The sequence below is a fragment of the Hippocampus guttulatus genome, chromosome 6 (assembly GCF_054856545.1).
Source record: "Hippocampus guttulatus isolate MCC_2025c chromosome 6, RoL_Hgut_1.0, whole genome shotgun sequence".
Classification (NCBI taxonomy): Eukaryota; Metazoa; Chordata; class Actinopteri; order Syngnathiformes; family Syngnathidae; genus Hippocampus; species Hippocampus guttulatus.
In genome coordinates, this window is record NC_141266.1 from 19511691 (window position 1) to 19536411 (window position 24721).

Below are 24721 nucleotides of genomic sequence, written 5' to 3' on the forward strand. Positions count from 1 at the left end.
TGCTACGGTCGCCGCTTTTGCACACGGTTGTTCAAGTTGCACCTTCAAATAATTTGATTCCAAAAAAAAGTTGAAACAAAATCACTCGAAGCTCACATGGTTGTTAGAATTGCAACTGGGGCTGAAGCAATTCAGCGAATAACTGTGGGACCCCCCCCCCCCCGCCCCCCCGCATACTCTCGGTTTGTCACATACAGGTTCACATATCTGCATTAAAAAATTTTATTTGTTTTTAGGGGGTTTTTTTGTGTTTGTGTTTTTTGCGGTTGATGCATCTAGAGCTCATATCAGGTGTCCAGCGGAGAGTCGATAGGGTTTGACGAACTCACTGGATGGATTAATTGATCGATCCTGGGGTGAGGTTGAGGATTGCAAAATTCCAGGAATAAATCAGGAATGAACCAAATGGAAGTTTGAAGGTTTGCCATGCTTGCCTCAGCCACTTGCGGCGGCATAAAATTCATATCGATACATAACGCGGATATCTCAGTAATCCACAGTAATATTACTCGGTCTTGGCAGAGGACAAAAAATATATGTATATACTGTTTGCCTTTCTTTGCTATTTGCGGCAGGGCTGGCGTGGGAATAGAAGTTCATAACATCCAGAGAGATTGTTATGAAACCACTGAGAGTATGGCATACCTCTAGTACTTGTGACACCTAACAATTTCAATTAACACGGTGACAGATAAGTGTGAACAAAGAGCTTTCTCTCTTTCTGGCGCATTTGATGATTCACCAAATGTGGCAAACACCCGCAGCGTCGCACCAACTAGTATCGGCATCCTTCACGAATAACCGATATGTTGAAATGAGGCCGAGTCGAGGCATTCTCTTAAATTAAAGGGCACCCGTCTATTTGCAGTTATCTGTTTAAAAAAAAAAGGAAAAAAAAGAATGAATAAAAGGTCTTCTTTTGAAGCTTAATGAAGAGCGACACAGACGAAAGGGAATCGAATGGATGTCGGAGAACATGAGGGCCCGTCACCCTCCCACATGTTGATTGGGGAGATGTTTCCAAAAAGCTCTACCAAACAAACACCCAGCGCGAGTGTGGGCCCGACTGGAAGCATGACAGTATCTCCAATTGCACATTTCTTCTTCTTTCTGTTCTCCTTTCAAGCATTACTCACACACTGTGAAGCATTGCTGGGTTTTAGGCTTTTTTTCCCTTTTTTCCAGCCAGTATTGACATTTTGTCAAGACAAATGTTTTACACCGGTGCCGGATGAAGAAAATGCGATTTTATTATTATGCAAACCTGTCAGCTTTTGGTACAAAATGTATGGCCCCAAGAAAATTGACATTTTTTTTTTTTTTTTTTTTGCCATTTTGGTTGGTAAGTCATTCTGGCCATTCTACAGCTTCCATATAAATGTGCCTTAGAAATTTTGTCAGCTTGCTGTCAAATTTATAAAACGGATACAGAGTGAAGAACAACCCCAAATTGGGAAATGCTTGAGTTTTCATGGGCGGCTGAGTTGGATGACTCTCGGTAGTGCATTGTTGAGTAAAGCCATTGAAGGCAGTTTCACTTTTGTCTATCAGGAGTAGATCCACAAAAAAGTCTCAAAAACCGATGTCTGAAAAGACGCATGAAGTCGCTATTTTAGTTAAAATCCTTTCATGAGTAGACATACAGAAGCGTCTCAAGAAGACATACCCCAAAAAATACAGGAAGTCTGACATTTTTTGGGGGTGTGACCATTTTAGCATGTTACCCCAAAAACACTGAAAAACGTCCGCTTTCTTACTTTCATGAGCCCTTTCAGGGACAGCGGTCACTGCAATGGACAGATTATCAGGCTATGAGGTTAGAGGGTGCGTCAAAGGATTAAATGCCAAAGCTAGTTTTGAATACCAACATAAAATTTGGGAGACAGACAGCTCTAACATGAATAGACCCACAAAAAAGTCTCAAGAAGACTTTGTGTGAAAGAGCTTTTTGAAAGCACAAAGACCAGCGTGTCCTAAAAAGAATGATTCCTACCATATTTGAAGTCGACATGGGGTAAATTGTGAATACTTTTACGATTATTATCTTGAGGGAAAAAAAAATCACCAAAGAAGAAATTCTTGTCCCAAAAATCTAGCTAGCAAAGCAAAGCAAAAAAAAAAAAAAAAATTATTCCTACCATTCGAGTCATCATTTCATCCACGCCAGTTGCCATGGCGGCTCTGAGCGTGTTGACGTTCCGGGCTTGCGCGTGAGCTAGCAAACACTAGCGAGCCGCTGACGACGGGAAAACGACGAGAGTCCGCCGCATCTCTCAGTGGTGGTTTTCCTCATCCATCTGCCACGCGAGCAGAACTCTGCCAAGAGACTCGCATGCGTGCACGCATCAAAAAAAAAAAATTTAAATCCATCCTTTTGGCTTTCTTCCGTTGCCTTGGTTACCTGCTCTTCACCTAATGTCCAGCTAGTTTGTCCTGGATCGAATCTGAGAGAAGCAAAGTACCCAATAAAGTAGGAAGGGGGGGGGGGGGCGCTGGATGGATGCTTTGCTTTGCATCTATATTGCATGCAGTCCGCCAACTTCTGGCACCGACGAACCTGCTTTTCCAGCCTCGCAACGCTGTATATTGTCATTCTAACAGCCATATAATTGAAGTAATATTTCATTTTTAGAAGCATTGTTTCTGTGGACTGCTTAATGTCTGTGTTGCATGAAGTCCACTAACTGGTGGCATCAGTCATTGATTTTTTTTTTTTTTCAGCCCCCACTCTCCCAATGACCTCCCCCTCTGCACGATGATAGCAAATGATTGCGCTTTATGACGGCAAGGAGGCGAGTAATGACGGAGATGAGAGGATCAGATCAAGGAATCGAGGGACGGAAGTAACTCGGTGTGAGGTCCTTCTTTCACGTTGGACCTTCTCTCTCATCCTTCCATCCCCTGTGCTGCTCTGACATGTTGCAGCATCTGTCATGCCTCCTTCTCACTCCTCCTCCTCCCCTTTCGCCCTCGTTCTCTCGTCGCTTCCTGCTGCCACAAATCAAATTATATCGGGGTCGTATCCACGGGCAACCACTTTCCCTCCGCGTCGCCCCCCCCCCCCTCCGCGCACCCTCACCCAACCCGTTTCCCACCTCATCACACGGTGCCGCGATCATCTCACCCACCTCCACTTCCCTCCCCTCCCCACAGCTCTCATCTTTATCTCCGTGCCCATCTACATATCACGCACACACATACACACACACCCACACACACGCTCACATGTTGACAGACTCATTTCCTCAAGAGTCATCTTAACTTAACCTCACCTGAAGCTCATCCCAAAGTACATTTGTGCATGCGCGCGGACACACACACACACACACATACACACTTTTTGATGAATAATGTTGGGAATGGACGGCAATAGCAATTGTGACCAAAACTGATTTTAATGCTGTTATGACCACCTACAGTCCTTCCTAATAGTCCTGATTTGGAAAAGGCGGTACCCCAAATTTCTTACCTCATAATAATACAGAAGTGAAGCAGTTTTATCAATCCCCGTGGTAGGAATGCTACTTGACAAAATGCAGTCTAATTGTCCTGGGACTGGAAAAGCAAACGATTGATGGAATCAACATAGATGTGAAGCGGTTCAGCGAAACAGTGCTTATAAAATAAGATATTCGTTTCTGGTTTTATACTATAATGATCTGTACAGTCCAATGATTGTGCTTAAACATCTTCAAATTGTCCTACGGGGATAAATAAAGTTTTCTGAATCAGAATCTGAAATTGGGCCGAATTATCCATTTTCCCTTCCCAGTGTCATGTGACTCAGTAGTGTCACAAGCTCTCCGTTGTAAATGGGGATCGAGTGTTTGAAATCGCTGGTATCGCTCACATTCTTTTCCTGCAAAACTCAATATGGTACCTTATGCCAAAAAACTATCTTAAATTTTGAAAAATCATAAAGATCGCATTAAGATTATGTATGAAGGAAACGGTTACACAAAATATTGATACTTGGGCCACAATTTGAACATTTTCACTTCGGGATGTAGGTGGTGTAGTCGCTACTGTTGTCAGCATTTAGACATTTGCTGTTTAAGTACTTCAAGGTGACAGTAAAACATTGTTGCACCGTACAAGTTGTACACTGACTACTTTAAATTTGAGTAAAGTAAAATTTCTTAAATCTTTTTTTTTTTTAAATAAAAATTGTGAGTGGTGCAGTCATTTTTGAGGGACAGTAGGCTAAGGTCAAATCAACTGCTAATTTTTAGTTACCGCAGAAACAAGTAACTACATTTTGTGCTGTTATTTAAAAGGTAAGTACGGGATGTATAAGAACTGGTACAAATGTGCTACCGGGTTTCGTTGCCTAACCCTCGTCAAAATAGAAGAGAGCTTCTGTTTTTAGATGATAAAGAGGCTTAAAATGGAGCCCTGTGAGACACCGCAACCGATTGACGACTTGGAAATCAAAATCTGCAGAAATCATTCATCTTCTTGCTGATTTGTCGAAATCTGCATTCTTCTGTTGGTTGACTGAAATATTTTTGCTTCAAGCAAACCGGCACCCCACGCTCACATCTCTCATTCGCTCTCACCTTCTGAGCACTCTCACAAATGTGTGTGTGTGCTATGACGGAGCACAAGTGTGCGTGTATGAAAGAAAAAAGAGAGAGAGAGAGGGCGGGCATGGAAAAGAGCATGGCAGAGTGTGAAAGTGACGAGGATAGTCAACGTGACAGCAGACGAGAAGCATGTTTGGCCAGCCGGTCCTCGAGTCTGTTGCCTAAAAACAGCCTCCCTCCCCTCCCTTGAATGCAATCTGATGCAATGAATGGCGTAATGGAAACAGCAGAAGTGTGATTAAAAGTGTTGAAATTGTACTTCCCGTTAAATCGAGCGTAAACAAGACCTGTCGGGTTGATCTGCAATCCTGACTGAGCTCGTGTAGATAAAGCTTACAGCCTGTCAATCAAGTGCTTTGGCCCACATTTGTAATATCGAGTCTTTACACGGGTGGCTTGTCACACGGGGTGTCTCTAGCTGACTGCTGCTGTACTGGTCGCGAGCATTTATCCTTTGGTAGTCGTCGTGTTCCTGACTGGCCCAAAGTTGGGTGAACTTAGCGTAATGAAATTTAGTAGGCATGTCTGAATAAAGCCACAAAAAAGTCTCAAGAAGCCAGCCCTTGAAAGCATATAGGAAGTCTCCAATCTTGAATGAACTAGCCAAATATCTGTAGCTGAAATATTCTTGGTCAGCGCACCTCTCAACTTGCGCCACGTTTCTTTCCGCCGCACAGGTGACCTTCACCAAACGAAAGTTTGGCCTGATGAAGAAGGCGTACGAATTGAGCGTGCTGTGCGACTGCGAGATCGCCCTCATCATCTTCAACCACTCGAACAAGCTCTTCCAGTACGCCAGCACCGACATGGACAAGGTGCTGCTCAAGTACACCGAATACAACGAGCCGCACGAGAGCCGAACCAACGCCGACATCATCGAGGTAACGTGTCGAAACATTGCACATTTGAATTAGCCCCCCAACCTCTCAAACACACACAAACACACAACTTCAACCTATATTTTACTGTGCCAGATTGTAAATTTCGTTCGGCTGTGTGCGTCAAAGACAAAATGATTAGCGACACACACATACACTTTTAAGTGCCTTGTTAGCATTAGCCATTAGCTGTAACACCAGACTGTATTATTAGCCTTTTTTGTGCGATATTCATTTGTGAACGTTAACCGTCCATTGATTGCTAAGTTAGCTACTTCCGCGACTGGAAGACATGTGCTTTGTCTTTCAGAATAAGAGCAAAAGACAGAAAGTGCCACGATATAACTGGATAAATGCTGCTAACGTAACAGAATTCTTTGTGGATATCATTTCATCTACTCATCTGATAACGCTTATCCTCATTTAGATTTTTGGGGTAACTCACCAATTTTTGACCTAGAAAAGTATACACACACACACACACACACACACACCCGCACACTGGCACAAGTGTGAAGCCACAGTTCTATTTTCTTTGTATTTTTATTGTTGTTTTGAATGAGTGGGATATTTGGTTTTGAATGTGACATTATTTTCAAATAGACCTTTGAAATTGAAAAAAAAAGTGTGGCCCTTAAATGAAAGAAAGAATGAAAGTTTTTTTTGACATTCTCACATGTACAAGTACGGAGCAACTACAAGATTTAGCTCTGCTCTTGCAGCCTCTGGCATGTTTACACAGTCACGATCTTTTTGTGCAGCATAATGCTTTTTATTTGGCTTTTTCCACAAGGTTTTGTGGTTGAGAGGAGCATTGCATTGCCTTCTTCCACAGCAAGGGGTTTGACTTCCTTTAAAACACAATGTTGCCTTTTTTTTCCTTTAATTTTTTTTGCTGTTTGATCCATATACAATCTAACGGCATAATTGGTTTTAATGTTCCTGTTTTTACACCATGAGCAATTATCAGTCAAATGCAGTCAAACCAGCTGAGGAAAAGCTGACTTTCAATTTTGTGTGTGTGTGTGTGTGTGTGTGTGTGTGTGTGTGTGTGTGCGTGTGATGGGAGTCAATGCCAAATGGACAATAAAAGAAAGGTGTGTCATCTAGGAAGATTTTGATGTTTATCTTTGGGGATTTTTTTTTGTTTGCCTTATAGAATGAAATGGTAGGAAAATGTCATCTGATTATATGAAAATGTAACTGTCACAATTGTCGGTTCATCAAGTAGATCAGGGAGGAAAAATGCTCTTAACACAACTCACACCTGCAGGATCATCTTGAGAGACATCTCATAATAGGGCCTTTGCTGACGGTGATCAGCACCGGCAGGGAGAATGCTCAATTTTCACCAGATTGTCGGTACGTGTGTCATAGCATGAGAGCAAAAGTGTGAGCCTTCTTATTTATTTATTTTTGTGCAGAGCGAGTTTCAGATAATGCTGCCACCTGGATAAAATGAAAAGAAAAGAATGGAGCCACTGATTTGGATTTACATTTTAAAATATTTATCTCGGGCAGAGGTGTCAAAGTCATTTTTGGCGTGGGCCACATTTTAGTTACCGCTTCACTTGGAGGGCTATTATGACTGAAACCGAAAAGAAGTCAAGAATAACTGTTGATTCAACTATTGATTAAGTTACTATCATGAGGGTTTTGGTAACAGGGAAATGCTTACAATATATCTCTTAGTTATTACAGATGAGAATTTAAAATTTGAGTCGACATTTTAGAAATGATCATCGAAGTTGACATCTTTGAGCTGTTTTCGCGTGCCATATAAAATGATGCGGTGGGCCAGATCAGGCCCCCGGGCCTTAGGTTTGACACATGTGATCTAGGGTAATGTATCTACCCCTTTTCTTTCTGTCTCAAAGTGTCAGCAGTCAAGATTTCTGTAGGCTGCAGCTGCAGCTGGCCCTTAAATGTGTGTGTGTGTGTGTGTGTGTGTGTGTGTGTGTGTGTGTGTGTGTGTGTGTGTGTGTGTGTGTGTGTGTGTGTGTGTGTGTGTGTGTGTGTGTGTGTGTGTGTGTGTGTGTGTGTGTGTGTGTGTGTGTGTGTCGCAGGGCGTTGGGCAGCTCCGGGCCACATCAGCTCAAGCCCCACTGGTCCTGTTTGTGTGCATACGTGTGTGTGTGTGTGTTTGTTTTTTCCAGTGTGCGTATGTGTCGCCCTGTCTCTTTATTCCCTCTTTATGCTTGTGTTCATTTGTGCGTGTGTGTGTGTGTGTCTGTGTATGTGTTTTGCACGCTCGTCCATGGCCCCAGAGAGCGTCTCATACAATATTCAAGCCGAGTGTGCGTCTCGCTTGTGTGCTTGTGTGCGTCCTTTACAGCGTCGTTCCCCAGTGCTAAACTATGCGATGCTGCCGTGACCCACCTCACCCTCCACCCTACACACACTCACACTGGTGATGCTTTCAGTGACTTTGTCCTCGGTTGTCCCCCTCCAGATGCCCACCTCCTCGTTAAGCGGGTGTTAGTCGTCTGGCCACGATTGGTTAATCCTCACTTAGTACTCCTCTCTGTGTCCTCACATGACACCTCTTTGAAATGCCACTTGCCGTTTTTTTGTTTTGTTTTTTTTTAATGGCGAATCGGAGGTTCCGTGATGCTGCTCAACTGGATTTGTATAGCGGTTCTGCCCTTTTGGAAACCCAGAAAATTGTGGGTGGAACCAGTAACGTGTAACAACAATAAAATATTCTTTTATATAGATGTATATATTTTTGTACAAATACAAGACAGCAACATATGCGGAAATAATATAGAGACAGACAATACATGGCAGACAAGGACAACAAGTAAATACATCTCAGAAGGGATGCCATTTTAACCATAAGCAATCAGTTAACCATAAGCAATCAGTTTCACCTGATCCCTCTCAAAAAATACCCTCACCTAACTCGTTCACGACGTTTATATTTGTCAACTGGAATCCAACCATTTACTGCCACCAAAAAATATCCGTAGTCGTCAGGAATAGGTAGCCCCGGGAGAGGGTTCGCCTGTCTGCGAAATTCAATCTTCTTCATACCTGTAGTGACGAACAGACAACATTAGATGGCGGTGTCATAGCACTTTTTGTTTGATATCAGCACAGCGTTGAAGATGAAGATGAAGATTGGGGCTGCGGGGGAATCTTGGGTGGCTAACACACAATGCAAAACGGGTTAAAGATGGGCTAAAAAAATAATGATCGATACCCGCGCTGTTGTGACACTTTGAGCAACAGATATTTGAACCAATACAGTGAAGCAACAAATGTAGGCAGATTACAATACTCACAGGGATATATTCTTTATCCCCCGCGAGGAAAGCTGCTGAATGAGTCACTTCGTTGTGAAACTCTTGTTTATAACGTCTAATGTGTAATGTCTGTATTATACTGCCCCCAGGTGGCTAATGGATGCATGCAGTCAGAATGAACTAACGTACAAACTGTCTTTATGTTTTTAGATTATGTTAGTATGATCTTATTGAGTGCTATTTTCTTGAATGAAGCACAACAAAAAACATGTTTTTGATCATCGCCATTCCTTCCCGTGAGAAAAGAGGTTTTGAAATTTAAGTGTAGTGGGTTCCAAGCAGAGTCATGGCACCAATTATTCTTGTCAATGAAGGTAGAAGTTGTCTAAATTCCATTTTTTTTCTCTTGAAATAATCGAATCGCATATCCAGGCCTGGATAGAAATGCATCCGGCTCCGAAGTAATGAGGTCCTTATATTCAAAAAAATAAATAAATGACATAAATTACAAATTGACAGGAAGTGCCGAGCCTCGGAGCTTAACATCGATAAAGCTTAAGTGAAAGTGGAGATGAGACGTTACATTCGTCGGGCAGCTGTCATTGGAAGCTTCTTTTTTTTTTTTTTATTCCCCCCCACCCCCCTCCATCAGTCACTGTGTCACCCAGGCCCAGCCCAGCCCAGCCCGGCCCGGCCCGACCCGGTTGGGACGGCGTGACTTAATTATACGATTTACATTGGGCTTAATCTGCGGCCAGAGGACGCCGGCGAGGATAATTGGCCGGTCACCAAATGCACTCGCTCGCATTCTCGCTCAGTGCCTCCGTGGGCCTCTCTGCCGAGTGCTTTTGACTATAAATTATGAAGTGTGGATGTAGTCACGCAGGCTGCCACGCGCACACGGCAACACGCACGCGCACACGCAAATACACTCGACTCAGCGCGGGTCAGAGTTCAGACGACCATTTCACTCTCCTGTATGCTTAGAAGCACTTAAGTGTGTGCGTGCGCGTGCGTGCGTGTCAGTATTCGTCACACAGCTTGACATTCCTTCACTCCGGTGAGAGGGAGCATACACGCGCACGCCGCCTCGAAAACGCAGTGCGTGCGTGTGCACGCGTGTGCGCGCGTGCGCACGTGTGGGCGGGCTTGCCTCCGCTGCCACAACGTGTTAATCCGCTCGGCTGCAGATCCCAATCAGGGCGAGAAAAAGAGGAGAAAGGAGCGGCGGAAGGCAAGGCGAGCGAGCACGATGCGAAAAGGCCTCCGATGAATAGACGCGAGAGGAGAAAGGAAGGAAGGCAGATGGAAGTGATGGACGGAGGAAGGAGACGAAGGAGGGAAAAGCTGGTGGGCGGGGCTTGCAGGCGACAGCGAGAACAATTCATCAAATTCAAATCAACATCGCAGTGTTGTGGGATGCAATTTTCAAATGATTACTGATACGGATTGATTAATTGCCCGGGTGTGTTGGAAAAAAAAATACATGGGAAAATGATCTTTGTAATCATAATCTCATATTAAATCCCGATCACAATAATTAAGGGGGAAAATGCAGTTAGATTATTGGTTGAAATCTTTGTGGTGAGCGTCATCAAAGGTGATTCAGGTAATTTATTGTGAATATCTTGTGAAATTCTGCTTCATGGTTGGATGGATCAAAAAATATATATATACCTGTACATATTCCTACTGGCTCTATTTATTCATGCGATTTTCTACTCGAGCTGGTCGGTTGTAGTGATGGCGGGAAATTGCAGTTCAATTCTTTTCATGTATTCCTGTGTTCATCTTTTTCATTTTGTTCTATGAAGAAAAAAAATGACTTGATCGGTTAATGAAATGTTGACCTACTTTCTAGTTTCTTTCGTTTGCTGTACAGATGCTTGAAAACGGACGATGATGTGGAGCAAAATGTTTGTTTGTTGCTTTGTTTTGCCATAACGCCCAGCAGCCCTCTTCTTTGCAACTGTAAAACTGTTGCTCAGCAGCTTTTGGGTTGCGTGAGCGTGTGAGCGTGCGTGCGCGCGCGCGCAAACGTCCCTCTGGCGTCCATTCAGTATCCTCAAAGAAGGTGCATGCGTCCGTCACAAGCTTTCATTGTGGCCTTCTGCTGTTTGTGCTGATTTTATGCATCTTCCAGGACAGAGACGCGTGTACAGTGTATGTCTTCCCGATGACTGGCGGACGGCCGAGTGTGCGTGTGTGTGTGTGTGTCAGTGTGTGTGTGTGTGTGCGCTCACGTGTGCTTCGATTTTCGTTTTGCTCGTTTTAATAAACTTTTTTGTCTTGTATTTGATTTTTTTTATTTTTTTTTTTTAATGTTGAACGGGAGTTAAACCGCCTCTCGCGGGACCTTCGAATGGAACCAAGGCAATAACAAAAGCCATTATTACTTCCTTTTTAGAATGTAGAAATTCATTGTTCCTGTTGTATCCTTCATTTCCTGGAGAGAAGGCAAATGATTGAGGTTGAACTTTCCAAAAAAAAAAAAAAAGGCAATTTGGTATTTTTATAGAGCACAGTTCACACTCTTCAAATACTTTGTTGCATCATTCCTTTTCTATTAAAGAAGAAAAACAGTTTTTAAAATTATGTTTTGTCATATTAAGCCCTTTGGTACTGTAATCACATAATAATAGTAATAATCAGATCAAACGGTTATTGTTAATCTTATCTGCATCATTCATTTCCATAAACGGGGATGAACAAGTGATTTTCCACTCTTAAAAAGAGAAGCTTCAAGTTGTTATATGTTATATATTACTAGATGCGCCATATTTCGGGCTGTTTAAATTGTTACACTTGTCAGCATTGACATTTCACTTTTCTAAAATGAAAAGATGTCAGCTAATACCGAATGTGTATTATTATAAACTCTTGGTGTTTTAATAGCGTAATCATTTACATTGATCCATCGTTGACGTTTCACTTTCCTAAAATGAAAAGATGTCAGCTAATACCGAATGTGTATTATTATAAACTCTTGGTGATTTTAATAGCGTAATCATTTACATTGATCAACCCGTTACGGTTGCTCTGGTCTGCATTGTTCACGCCCCTGAAAAGAAGACAAACTAGATATTGCACTTTTCTACATAGAAAAGATATAAGATGATATATTATATGTAGTACTGAAACCATTCCTTTGCTGTTTCTTTAGCTGTTACTGTTAGTCCAAATTTCCTGAAAATAAGACAAACTGTGGATGTTGTGCTCTAATTCTTTAAAAAAAAAAAGATTTTATATGGTATCACGAAGGCCACTTGTGGTTTTGTAGCATTACAATTCACTGTTCAAATGTTTTTTGGGGGTTTTTTTTGCATTCCTTCATTTCCTATAAAAGAAGGCCAACGATTAATGTTACACTTTCCTAAAATGAAAAGATTGAAGCTGTTTATTTTCTTAAAGCCATTGGTGGTTTGAAAGCGTTTACAACTCAAGACTGTTCAAACTGTTATTGTTCCAAATTTTCAAAAAAATAAGGCAACCTATTCATGTTGTACTTTCCCGTAAAGAAAAGATTTCAGCCATTCCTGATTTTGAGCTTTACTCCCGAGCAAGTGAGCATTTTTTTTTCTTTGCTCTTTTACAGTTTCGCTAATTGATTTCCAAAGCGGGAGCTTTCCCGGCCAGTCACGGTGTCTTCCGTCGCTTCACGCGGCCACAAAGCTTCTTAGCTTAGCGGCAAATCGGGTTGAGCCGGAATCCTCGGCACTGACGCCGCAGCTTTCACACCAATCAAGCAGCTGCGTTGACGTGGTGCCCGGTCGGTGTTGGCTTGCTGCGGTTCAGGTCCAAAGCGTCAGTTGTCAGCTCGCGTCAGCACTCTTATGGATCGAAGAACATTCTGGTCGGTGTCATTGAGAAGCTTTCTTTCTTCATTCCGGGCTCCCGAGTGCACCTGTGAGTGCAGATTGAGTTGTCCCTCCAAGGTTATTCCAGGTCGGAATCGCGTGTTATCTCCTCCTAAAGGCCAAAATTGTTTTCCATTTCCTTCTCAGGTTTCAACGTAGGCGACGTTAGGCAACTCGAGTCCGGCAACACACATGGAAGTGTTCAACGGCTAATTTTCTATCTATCTATCCATCTATCACGGGATTTATTTTTTCGTCATAGGGGTTAATTTTAAGTTGACTATACCTGTACTTTATGTTTCAAAATGTACAGGAAAGGAAGGATTTGAAACCTCAAGATTTCAGGCAAACGATTAGGAATGTAGGCCACTGAGGTCAGCTGACATGACCCACGCGAGTGACACTGTGGAGAAATGTTGTCGACTCATGCGAGGACACGTGTGTCTCTCTCTTTTTTTTTTTTTTAAATGATGATCATTTTTTAATTCTGTTGATAACACGCACGTGTGTGTGTATGTATGCAAATGTGCCCCCCCCTCCCCCCTACCCAGACATTGCGAAAGAAATCCTTTAACGGCTGCAACAGCCCCGAGCCCGATGGCGACGACTCCATCGACCAAAGCCCGCTAAACGACGACAAGTACCGCAACAAGACGGACGACCTGGACACCCTCTACAAGCGCTACGGCGTGAGTACACTCGCACCTGTGTCATCGTCTCTAACCCCTCTCCTCCTCCTCCTCCTCCTCTTCTATCCTCCTCTTCTTCCTATCCTTCTTCTATTTGGGCTACCAAGGCTCTGAACAAGAAAGAGCACCGGGACTCTGAGAGCCCGGACCCCGAGGAGCCCTTCTCGCTCACGCCGCGCACTGAGGAGAAGTACAAAAAAATTGACGAGGAGTTTGATAAAATGATGCGCAACTATAGGCTGTCAGTGAGTACCGCCACGCCTCCTCTGTGTCCCCGCCCCTTTTTGATACCCCCCTTGCCCTACTCCTTTTTCACCTCCTCGGGCTGCTGATGGCGGCGGCTGACTTCTACTCACAGAGCACTCGCATTCACCATCCTCACACCTCCTCTTCCTCGTCCACGTAACCCTCACCGATGGAAAGCCGTTTGAGCATTTATTCTGTTGTCCTCCATATGCGATTTGAGGTCCGCGTCCTCGTACCGGTTCAGTGTCATTAGTACGCCACCGGGTCCAACATGTGTCTTTCTAATGCTCCATTGGTAACACCACTAGTTGTTTTGCTAGCGAGGGCAAATAGTGTACTGGACCTTAAGATGGCTATCAAGATTGCAGGGGTCACTTTCTGAAGTCTATTAGTAGCACGCGAGTAGTTTTGCGTTACAAGTAAAAAGGGCTCGACCGGGATGGATTTGTTGAGGCCGCTATTTGGGTAAAAATGGAGTTAAATTCCGCAAACTGATTAGTCGGCTGGAAAAAAAAAATTCTATGTATGTATATGTACATACATAGAAGTGTTTTTGGTAGTTGTTTCATTTTTCAACAGAAAGAAAATGAGCAAAAAGAAAAATGCAGATGTTTTGCCTTTTTGGGGGTAGGGTGAATTCAAGTCCTATCTTGTAATGTGGTAAAAAAATAAATAAAATCAGAGATAATATCCGTTGAATAACATGTACTTGTCTTACTAATGGCCAATTGCCCACACGTCGTTTTGCCTCACATGTAGGTAGTTGTCCTACGATTGTGCCAAAGTTTTTCTACATGTGTTATTTGATGTCCTCGATGTCCGCGCGCTCGTCCGCGCTTTGTCGTCACAAATGGAACAACTTTGGCATAGGGCTAGAACGACTACAAATTAGGCAAAACCTTTACTGATACGGAAATGTCACTAGTCGCCACTCGTGCTAGGAGTGAAACGTTAAAATTCTACTTGTTGACATCTTCGGACATAAGCTTCACGCATAGTACGAGAAACAGCGACAGTTAACAGTTAAACAGATAACGACTAGTGCATCGTTCTGCCTCGCTAATAACATTTTCTTGTCCTACTAGGACGCCAAATGTGTCTTACTTGTGTCCTGTCCTTGGCTGGGAAAATGACTCGTGGTTAATTTAGGGCTCAGAATAAGGTCTCGGCTACCAGTGCATCTTTGCCCTCCATCTTAAGGTCCATTTACTAGTACCTTCACTCTTCGTCCTAACTTGGAAGACAACACAGCGCGCTAGTAGAACGACTGTATCCATTTGTTTTCATGACTGTCTTCCACCTTTCTGCACCCTAGTAGGACAACATCGGCATTCTACGGTGACATGTTACTAGTGAAGGAAAACTGTCCACTCGTTGACAACTGCGCTCCTTATAGTCATACTTGTGAAGCGCTCAATGTTATATCGTACAATTTTCCAACGTTCCTTGTAGTAGTACTAGTAGCACTGTTGTCGACTCGTGCACGCTAGTAGCGTGTCCAGTTGTCCTACTAGTATGCCCGAAGTTGTCCTTGGACAAAATAAAAGCTCAAACAGCTTTCCATACTCACCAGCACATCAGCTAATGCTAATGCTGTGTGTGTGAGACGGAGACCTCCCCCAAGGCAGGACAGGGCAGGCAGACGTTATGCATTCACTTGGGAATTGCAGTGGCCGCAACCTAAAATGCTCAAATTACCTTTGCCCTGAATAAAATAAAGATTTATGATTTATTTTATCTGCTCATGAAAAATAACTGTCATATACTGTACATGCATTGAACATTCACGTCACATAAAATTGCTTATTTTACCTTTTTTTTTCCAAAGTTTTTGGTGAATTAGTTACAATTGAATTTTACTTTGATTTTTTTTTTAATTACTCATTTTGTTGGTAAAATTTGCCTTTATAAAAATATTATAAAATCACATAATAAATCGTTACAATTATAATTTATTTTACTTCTGGAATTGCGTTGATAAATGAGCACAGAAAATACAAAATGAATGTGTGACATCACGAGAGACCTCAGTTCAGCAAGCAGCCTGCAGAAGGGCAGTTCAAAGATGCAGAAAAGGAAAAAAAGAACAGGAAGCACGCACAAGGGACTATGTTCGAGGTTCCATCGTATTATTAGGATTTTATCAATTTTGGCCGTTGTCATCTCACAGTTTGTACTCATAGGAATATAGTGTAATTTAATATTAAAAGAAAAAAAACGATGCTATGGCAGCAGGAGTTAAGCTACTGAATTTTTAGCTTACTTAGAAAACTGGAAGCTATAAAGCGCTTTTTTTGTTTTGTTTTGTTTTTGTACATTTCTTTGGCTCAGCTTGCATGTCAGCCATGTTTGTGGAGTGTGTTGCCACAGTTTTTTGGCATGTGCACGAAGCTCAAGGTGCCAAATTGTGTTTATGTGCCTATTTCTTTTTTGTATTTCATTTAAAAATCTTTTTGGGGGGAGGTACAATCTCCCCAGGACCTGACTGTGTGTTTGCCTGCGCGTGGTGAGCGACATATAGAACATTTTGGATGTTTATTTTTCTCTCTCTTTTTAAAATTTATTTATTTATTTTTACAATTACTAGTAAGATGTCTTTTCAAACAACAATGCTCAAGTCTTCATATTAGTTTCAATCGTTTTATATTTTCGAGAAAATGACACCAAGATTAAAAGGGGGCCAAATATGAAGGATAAGTCATGTGGAAAAAAAAATCGATAAAAAAATATGAAGAAAATGTGAGCAGTCATTATCCCTTACATATACAGTCTAAAAATCCCAGAGGATTGGAGATATCCCGGCTTGAAGAAGCCAACAGGACCACATCATCTGCTAAAAGCAGAGATGCAATACGGAGACCACCAAACAGGACCCCCCTCAACGCCTCCGCTGCCCCTACAAATTCTGTTCATAAAAGTTATGAAAAGAATCAGTGACAAAGTCCAACCTTCACTGGGAACAAATCCGACTTAACAGCCGGCAATACGAACCAAACTCTGACATTGGTGGTATAGGTGATGGAAATATATAGTTTTGTTTTTTTTAACAAATACAGACAATTTGTTCATAGAATAATTAAATATAAACATATATTCAATGTGAATAAAATTCAATTAAAAATAAAACAAGATATTGAACATGAACATCTCCGTCTTTATACATTAAAAAAATAGTGTTGTTCCTGTAATTCTTTCAAAAATAATAAACCCCGACAATCCATACTTCAATTCATGCGCCTTATTCATAACTGTGAGTGAGACAAGTGGTTAATCACGCAACTTGCAAAAGGTATGTTAACGACATCCAGGACTGTCACCGCAGTCGTCATGGCAACCGCAGGCAAGGAAAACACACTTTTTTTTTTTGGTAATGACTCAATTTAATACCTCGGGTTCATGCCTTCCTACTGTGAAGAAGTGATGCTATTCATAGAGCTAGCGTGCAGTCGCCGTGGAGACGTCCCTGACTGGACACGGCGTTTCGGTCGTGAACCGGCTCCGTTTCCAGCTCAGGTTCCACCTAGCACCGCGATTAATGTCTTCCCCCGTGGCGCTCAATCACGCCATTAACATTACCTTAACGAGTGCCGTTTGATTTTACGAGCTGGCTAACTGCCCGGCTCGTGATTGGTCACCGGGGAACGCGCACACGGTCACCCTGAGCGCTTTTATGATCTTACGCCTGAGACTGACACCACCACACTACCGCGACACGATGAGCTTGATACTACCTCCAAAGCAAGGAAAGTCACGGCTCCACTTCGGCCACTAGTTCCATTACGATATTATCATACTATTTTATGATAGATTGTGTGGTAGCAGTAAAGCCGACTCACTTCACAAAAAGCAGCCTTTTGGAAATTAGTGAACATTTATTCAAAATCGAGGCGTCAAGCTGCTTAATAGCACCACAAGTTGCGTTTGCTGTCAAATTAAACATCATAAAACAAAAAGAATTACACGTTGTGAGTTTAAAACAACACAACTTTGCCTTCCGCTAGCTTAAAGCTAACAGCACCGTAGATGGGCTAATGAATAGCATCAATAGTTAAAACCATTCAAGCAATGGCTTTTTGAACACAAAGGTGCATCAACACATGGTGACAAACAACATAAAAGGCATATATTGGAAAAAAACCCCCAAAGAGGATGGAATGGATAAAATGTATTCATTTGTGTTTTGAGTATCACACATGGTAACGTAACAAATTTAACTTATGTTTCATGGCACCACTGTATTGATTTGCACCAGTTCTCACTCTCTCACTTTCAAGAAAATGGAGACTATCGCATAACGTTACATTGAGGAAGCGAAAAGATGACTGTCCGAATCAGAGGCAAAATGTGTTCCGTCACTCCAGGAGAAGCTTCCTGTCAAACTGACGCACTGTATTTTGAAGCCGTATTTCTCTAGCTTAATGCTAACATATTACGCGGAACGCCATATGCAGGCTTCAAAAAATAGCATTGATTTTGCAGCCATTGTAAACTTTCAAACAACACAAATAGAACATACAACAATGCTCACAGGCACACATTCCCTCTGCTCTGTGGAAACAACAAATATTATTGGTGCTCAGTTGGGGACTTTTCTCTGCCTTTTGTCATCGCTGTTAATTAAATTCAAGTTGAAGTCAACTTTTTGTCAAATGTGTGTATTCCAGGAGACCTTAGTGCTGCCCATTGTGTTGTGGAAAATCATCGTATAATACTAAAGTTGAGCGACTCTAAATTCCAACTTCTCTGCACTGTTAAAATCTTGAAGGAATCAACTCCCGTCCCGTTTCTGTTATGTTTATCAAAAATAAACAAATAACGAAATCTTTGAAAACGTTTTGTTTCAAATGAAGCAAAGTTTTCTTTCATCCCGTGCGCTCTCGCCTTCCTCACAGTTAAGTGGGTCCCAGGCTGTACAAGCCGAGCACAGAGCCTGGAACTTAGGCGCTTTGGCCCATTTTCTTGAAATAGAAGTCCTGCTTTCGCTGCGAAGTGGGTCACCTTCCAGGACAACCCGAAATGGTTGACATAAATTTTAGTACATTTTATGGACTCAACTGTTGAAACCACCAAGATCTTCATTTAACACTTTCAAAAATGTCATTCCGCACGCGTCTGCGTGTTTGTGTGTGTCTGTCGTATCGTGTCAGTTAAAATAATTTGATAGCTTTGTACTATTTATTAACGTTTAAAATGTTAGCATGTAGCATTAGCATTGTGTTTGTTTCTTGCTGGGATGCAAAGCAAGTGGTGCGCTCTAGCATAACCAATTTGAACAGTGTTAAAAGCGGGATGCAATGTAAATGCTAGGTATGACTAGCTAGAATGTAGCTTTAGCAGTTAAATGTCGCATTATGGGTAGCTATGTAATCCTCTGATAACATTGGGATGCAGTATATAGATAGTGGGATCACATTAGCCTTGTGATGTACTGTTCGTTTGAAACAGTAGCATGCAAAGGAGCTAGGAGATGACGTTCCTCGGCTGACTTGTTTTGTTTTGGTGTGACCGTTTTCCAACATTCGGGCTTGTTTGCTTCGCTGATGCTAAGCTAATGAAGCTAAATTGACCAACTGTCTCTTACTGTGGATATTGGCATTGAAAATCCCCACCCTTCTCCTCTCTCTTATGCCCAGGCCACCGTCCCGCAGCCAACCTTCTCCATGCCCGTCACCGTGCCAGTGTCCAATCAGAGCGCCCCACCACCGCAACCCGCCACCCTTCAGTTCAGCAACAACCCGGGCGGCACCCTGGTCACCACCACCTCCTTCATCAACGCCGCCCTCTCGGACCCCCGCCTGCTGTCACCGCAGCAACCCACCCTGCAAAGGAACACCGTCTCACCGGGACTGCCGCAGCGACCCGCAAGCGCGGGTATGACACTCTACTACGTTTTTATGTTTACAGCTCAAACAGGGGAAATCTTTTGGGGAAAATTCAGCCCCTGAAGCCAGTTACACTGAGAAAAATTAAATTTAATAGCAATGTCAATCATGAGTAGATTCACAGTCTCAAGAAGCCATGCCTGAAAAGACACAGGAAGTCAGCCATCTTGGTTTGAAACGACCATTTGAGGCTAAATTGTCTCAGGGGTGCCAAACCATATTTTACAATCAGTTCAGCCATTGAATCCAGTTTGACGCAGTATCATTAAATTTGGTAGGCGTATCTATCGTGAGTAGACCCGCAAAAATCTCAAGAAGCAATGCTTGAAAAGACACAGGGAGTCAACCCTTTTGAGTTGACCTGTCAAGATAAATCAAACTAAACAAGACGTAACAATCTCAGCTTTCTTAATGTTACATTTTTTTAAAAGTCCAGCTCATGAAACCCGTTTGACTTAGCAATGTCCATCATGAATCAATGCAAAAGGCTCAAGAACTTGTGTTAAAAAAAAAAAAAAACGCGGTCATTTCAGTCTAATTTGGTCATTTTCTGGGACTTCCGTCAAAGATGAATTTATCCAGATTTACTCAGCATCATGAAGTTTAGTTGCACAGTCTTTGTGAAGTAGACCGACAAAAAAAGTCTCGAGAAGCAATGCCTCCAAAGATCCCCAAAGTCCGCCATTTTTGTTTAAAGTGGACATGTTGCGAAAGCGTTATAATATTCAGCTTCCGAAACCCGTTCGACTTAGATATATGGCCCACAAAATAATCTCAAAAAGACATCTCCCAATTCCAGGAAGTCAGCCATTTAAGTGGAAATTTCGGGCTCAAGTGGCTCAGCTGCGCTCAATCACATTTTAGAAACAATTCTGTGTCCCCCAAAGCCAATTACAAGCCTTTGAGTCAGTAAATTTGATTTGTGTATCTGTCATGAGTAAAGTAAAAATAAATAAATAAATAAATTCTCATGACAAAAACCCATTTTCTGAAAAGACACAAGAAATTAGCCATTTTGATTTGAATTGGCCATTTCAGGCTAATTTAGAAATTTCCAGTGGCCCAAACTCATCCGTGAGATTCTGTCCAATTGCTGGCAATTTGAAACCACATTTGAGAAGCTAGCACTAGTTTGTGAGGAACTTGAGATTTCCTTCCCTTCAAAGTCGGTATACGTGCAACGGAATCCTGCGCGTGGCGACTGCGGGGGTGCGAGGGCCCGTTCGTTACTGCTTTAATTTAAACTTTTGTAACTTCCACACGAGCTGACTAAAAAGTCTTTTGATACTCGCTGCTGACTGATGAGGTTCGTACGTGTGGAAACATCATCAAGCGAAGGCGCGCCAAAACAAAAGCCTCTTCAAAAACAACAGCCGGCTGTGAAGTGCCGCCCACACGATTTGCTTGACGGCTCTTCTTTGTGAGACGAACAACTTCTACCTCCCGAAACATGTTGGCTCCCTCCCCCCTTTGTCTTTTATTATATTTTACTCTTCAAGGCGCAACACATTTTGCACTCAACTTCCACTTCATTCGATAAACCATCAAATGCGGAAATTCTCCTTGTGCAAAGATATTAATGCTCACTTATGAGGTTTAACTAGTACTCGTGCATTGCGTCACACGGAGACCCGTTTCTAATATTTTGGCATGAGAGGGTTCAAATATGCATCATTCAAACAATTAAAGGAGCATCTGTGTGGTTCAAATGTTATCGTTTAATGAGTGAGTTGACATTCTGCCCTTCTCGTTTGTATTCAAGCACAGCAAAATTGTCAACCGTGAAATACTTGTATAATGAGACCCTTGATGCGGAGATTAGAATGGATTAATACTAATATGAATGACCGGTTGAGTTATGCTCCTGTTTTTGTTTTGTTTTTTGTCCTCGTCTTCAGGCGCACTCCTCAGTGGAGATCTGGGAAACTCCAACGGAGCGTGCCCAAGTCCAGTCCGTAAGTCAAATCTATACACACACAAACGCGCACACTCATACACACGCACACACACCCACGCGCAGTCAGACACGCGAATGCTGTTGAGAGGCAACAGCGAAAGGTCACAGTCCAGAAGACCGAATGTGACGGGTGAACAACAGTTTGATTTGGGTAAGAGAAAATGAAAGCAGTCTTTTAAACTGCGTGCAAATGGCCATCTTGTTTTCTCACTTACTGAATGATTTTTTTTTTTAAAAAGACAATACAATGATTTTGTTATTGTTAATTATGAAGGCCTGACCAACCAATGGGCCGGCCGATATTAGCTCTTTTAAAATCGGCCAAAATTGGTTGATTTAATCTTCCCCCCCCCCCTTTTGTACATTACCACATTACAACAAAGGACAAAAACCACATTCAAACAACCCCCGCCCCAAAATGGACAATAAAATCATTCGATTTTAGCTTATTTTGATTGAAGTTAAACAGGTAATACAGAAAAAAAAGTATTGTAAAACATTAAAATGTTGTCCCTGAAATTCATATCTTTATCGTTTATCGGACCAATAAAATAAATTATTTTATTCATGAGGTACTTTTTAAAAAATAATTGGCCAAGTAATCGGTTACCATAATTTTATTCAGAATCGGCCTTAAAAAAATCTTTATCCCTCAGTCCCTAAATATGACTGCAGCTTACTGAGGCACATCGTTGTGAAATTCTTCTTCGTTTATAATGTCTGGATGACACTGCCCACTGGTGGCCAAGGTGAGCACACCATAAGGAGCATGATGTTCATGGGCATTGTAGCATGAAATTATGAGTCACAAACTGTTTTAACCTTCACGTTCTCGTTAATTGCAGTATGCTACTATTACGCTTATGTTTTTATAAAGTGCAATATTGTCGGGGCCTATTTTTTTCAATACAATAACAAGTTGAACATTTTTGATGTTTTTTTTTTTTTTTTTGTGTGGCCGGAATGGATTAATGGCGATTTTATGAATTTCAAAGTGGAATGATGATTTGAAAATGCGAGTATCTTGAGTTGCGAGCAAGGCCACGGAACAAATTCAACAACGATCTCAAGGCACCGCTGTACAGATATGTCCGTCAAGACTTAATTGTGCAAAGCAGCTGAGAGCAAACGTTCCCCAACGACAACTGCGGCCAATAAAATAGGCAACACCCGTCTTGTGTTCTTGCCCCCCCCCCCCTCCTGCCCTTGGGGCCCCTCTCAGCTGTTGCCCCTCATCTCCCCTATCCGCAGTGGCCCCGCCCAAGCGTCACCGATCTTGGCACCGACCACTCCTCAGAGGTGACTTTGACGCTGGCCAGAGCTTCCCCCTTAAAGCCCATTAGCGGCACATCAGAGTGCCAGCACTAACAGATATCTTCTTGTTTGCTTTCTCTTTTTTTTTTTTTTTTTTCCATACCCTCTGGGCTCCATGCTGGCCAAGTGGGTCCAGCTTGCTTCCTTTTTTTTTCTTTTTTTTAAATCCATCTTAGCAGTGTCATTGCAAATATAATGAGACTTCCCAAAGGTGACTGGGGATTTTTAGAAACAAAACTAGGTTAAAAAATTGTTAGTTACTGAGAGAAAAAAAAAAAAGGGTTTGAATGTGTTACTGTGCTCCAGCATCATTTAAGAATGAACGAATACGGTATACGAATGACTTGAAGTGATTCAAAACTTTAGTTTTAAAAATAGCACCAAAAAAAGATAACTCTCTTGCCAAAAAAAATGGCTACAAACAAGCCGAAAGTGTAGTCAAATTGAGTAAGGCGTGAGAGGCTTAAAGGTTCCGTCTCTGATGGCCGAATGGAAATTCAGTGCCATGGATGCGTTTACATTCACCGGTTTGCACTTGATCACACAAACGAGGCTGCATTTGGAATGAGACCTTTCATGTGCACTCCATTGTTCGTCTGAATTCATCAACTGGTGAAGATCATTTTATTATTGTTAGAAGGACTTGTACATAAACATGGATTCGGTTCAGAACTCTGCAATAGCTTCTCTTACACGCATCTCAGAGCAAGATATTTCGAGAGGGCTTTTTATTTTTCCTTTGGCGGCCATCTTGGGAGGTTACACACATGCTTTGTGACACACACCAGATGAAAGCTTACAAATCACTGGAGGATGACAACTATTTTGAAAGCGGATGGCAACAGGGTATAAATCAAAGTATTATCCCAAGAAGCTGTTTAAGTTGCTGCACGGGTGAGTTAATGTTGAACAGCGACCGGTAATGGCAGGCTGCATTGCGCACACAGTAACACACAATACGGTGAACTTTTTTTTTGTTTAGTTTTTTTCTACGATGAATAAAGTTTATCTGCGCATTATGGAACGTAATGATGAAGCGGGTGTTGTCAACTTGGTTGGGCTTGTTGTGCAGGAACCCCACCTCTCGGTCCTGTGACTGTAAAAGCACCAATGAAAGACAGCCAAACGAACGGGACCTCGTGTTGCTTATTCAGCCAGGGTTGTATTCCATCCCACTTCAGCAGCAAACAATTTGCTATTATTTGCTTCTATGAAAAGCAACGATCAATGTTTGCCTCAAGACCTAAGCTTTGGGCTAAGCTGCCTTAGACTCATCCACTTGCTAGCTTAGCTTGCGCATGAATCCAAAACGGCTTGTAGGTTAGTGTTAACATGACATCGTCTTTTTAATTTATTGTGATCAAGATAAAATGATCTCTCATCACTACTATTTCGAAGGTAACGAAACCTGGCGCTCAGTAAGTGATCACTGTACACTTTAGCCCAAACTATGGAATGGCTATGGAGGTCTGCACGGGAGATGGTACTCAGCTACTTCGCTTGTTGCCGTGTTTTAGTGCTGGTCTTTTTAGATGGGCATGATGTAGATTCTCCGTCCCGCGTTGAAAACCAAAACACCGTCCACTCAAATCGCAGCTCAGGTGACTGTACATCCGGAAGCTTCTTGTGGTCAGCTAATGCTTCTCCTGGAACCCCCTCCCCGCCCCACTTCACCATTGCTCCCCCTTCAGTATCCCCTTTCTTTCCCGTGTGTGTCTGTGTGTATGTGCTCGTATGTATTCACTCTCAGCTGTTGTGCGTTCGACTCTTCGGGAACATCCACATTGACGTCAGATGGCATTCTCGACATTCCCCAGTCCAGAGTCGCCACATCGCCACCGCATGGACTCCACACGCACACGGAAACACAAACACACAGACACTAATAATACGCAGGTGGAATAGAGACTTTGTGTGTGTGCGTGTGTGTGTGTGAGAGAGATTGACACTGAGCAGAGTCACATGTCACCACTGTTATCAGAAAGCAGTGGCATGGAGAACCGCTATTGGCTATCTTACGCAGACCCGCGGACATGCGCGGGTCTGTGTGTGTGTGTGTGTGTG

General features: G+C 42.5%; 1 protein-coding gene across 5 annotated transcripts in view; it reads left to right on the plus strand.

The window, feature by feature from the left end:
• Nucleotides 1-24721, plus strand: part of mef2d (myocyte enhancer factor 2d) — a 71210-nt gene that overhangs the window by 34495 nt on the left and 11994 nt on the right. For 4 of the 5 annotated variants that reach the window (XM_086112856.1, XM_086112859.1, XM_086112857.1 and 1 more), the window contains exons 3-6: nucleotides 5264-5467; nucleotides 13121-13258; nucleotides 19138-19375; nucleotides 21285-21341. In XM_086112856.1, the coding sequence (XP_085968982.1) occupies nucleotides 5264-5467; nucleotides 13121-13258; nucleotides 19138-19375; nucleotides 21285-21341 (637 nt within the window). Of the gene's footprint in view, nucleotides 1-5263; nucleotides 5468-13120; nucleotides 13259-13365; nucleotides 13504-19137; nucleotides 19376-21284; nucleotides 21342-24721 lie in introns of all 5 variants that reach the window. The other variant, XM_086112861.1, reaches the window with a different exon arrangement.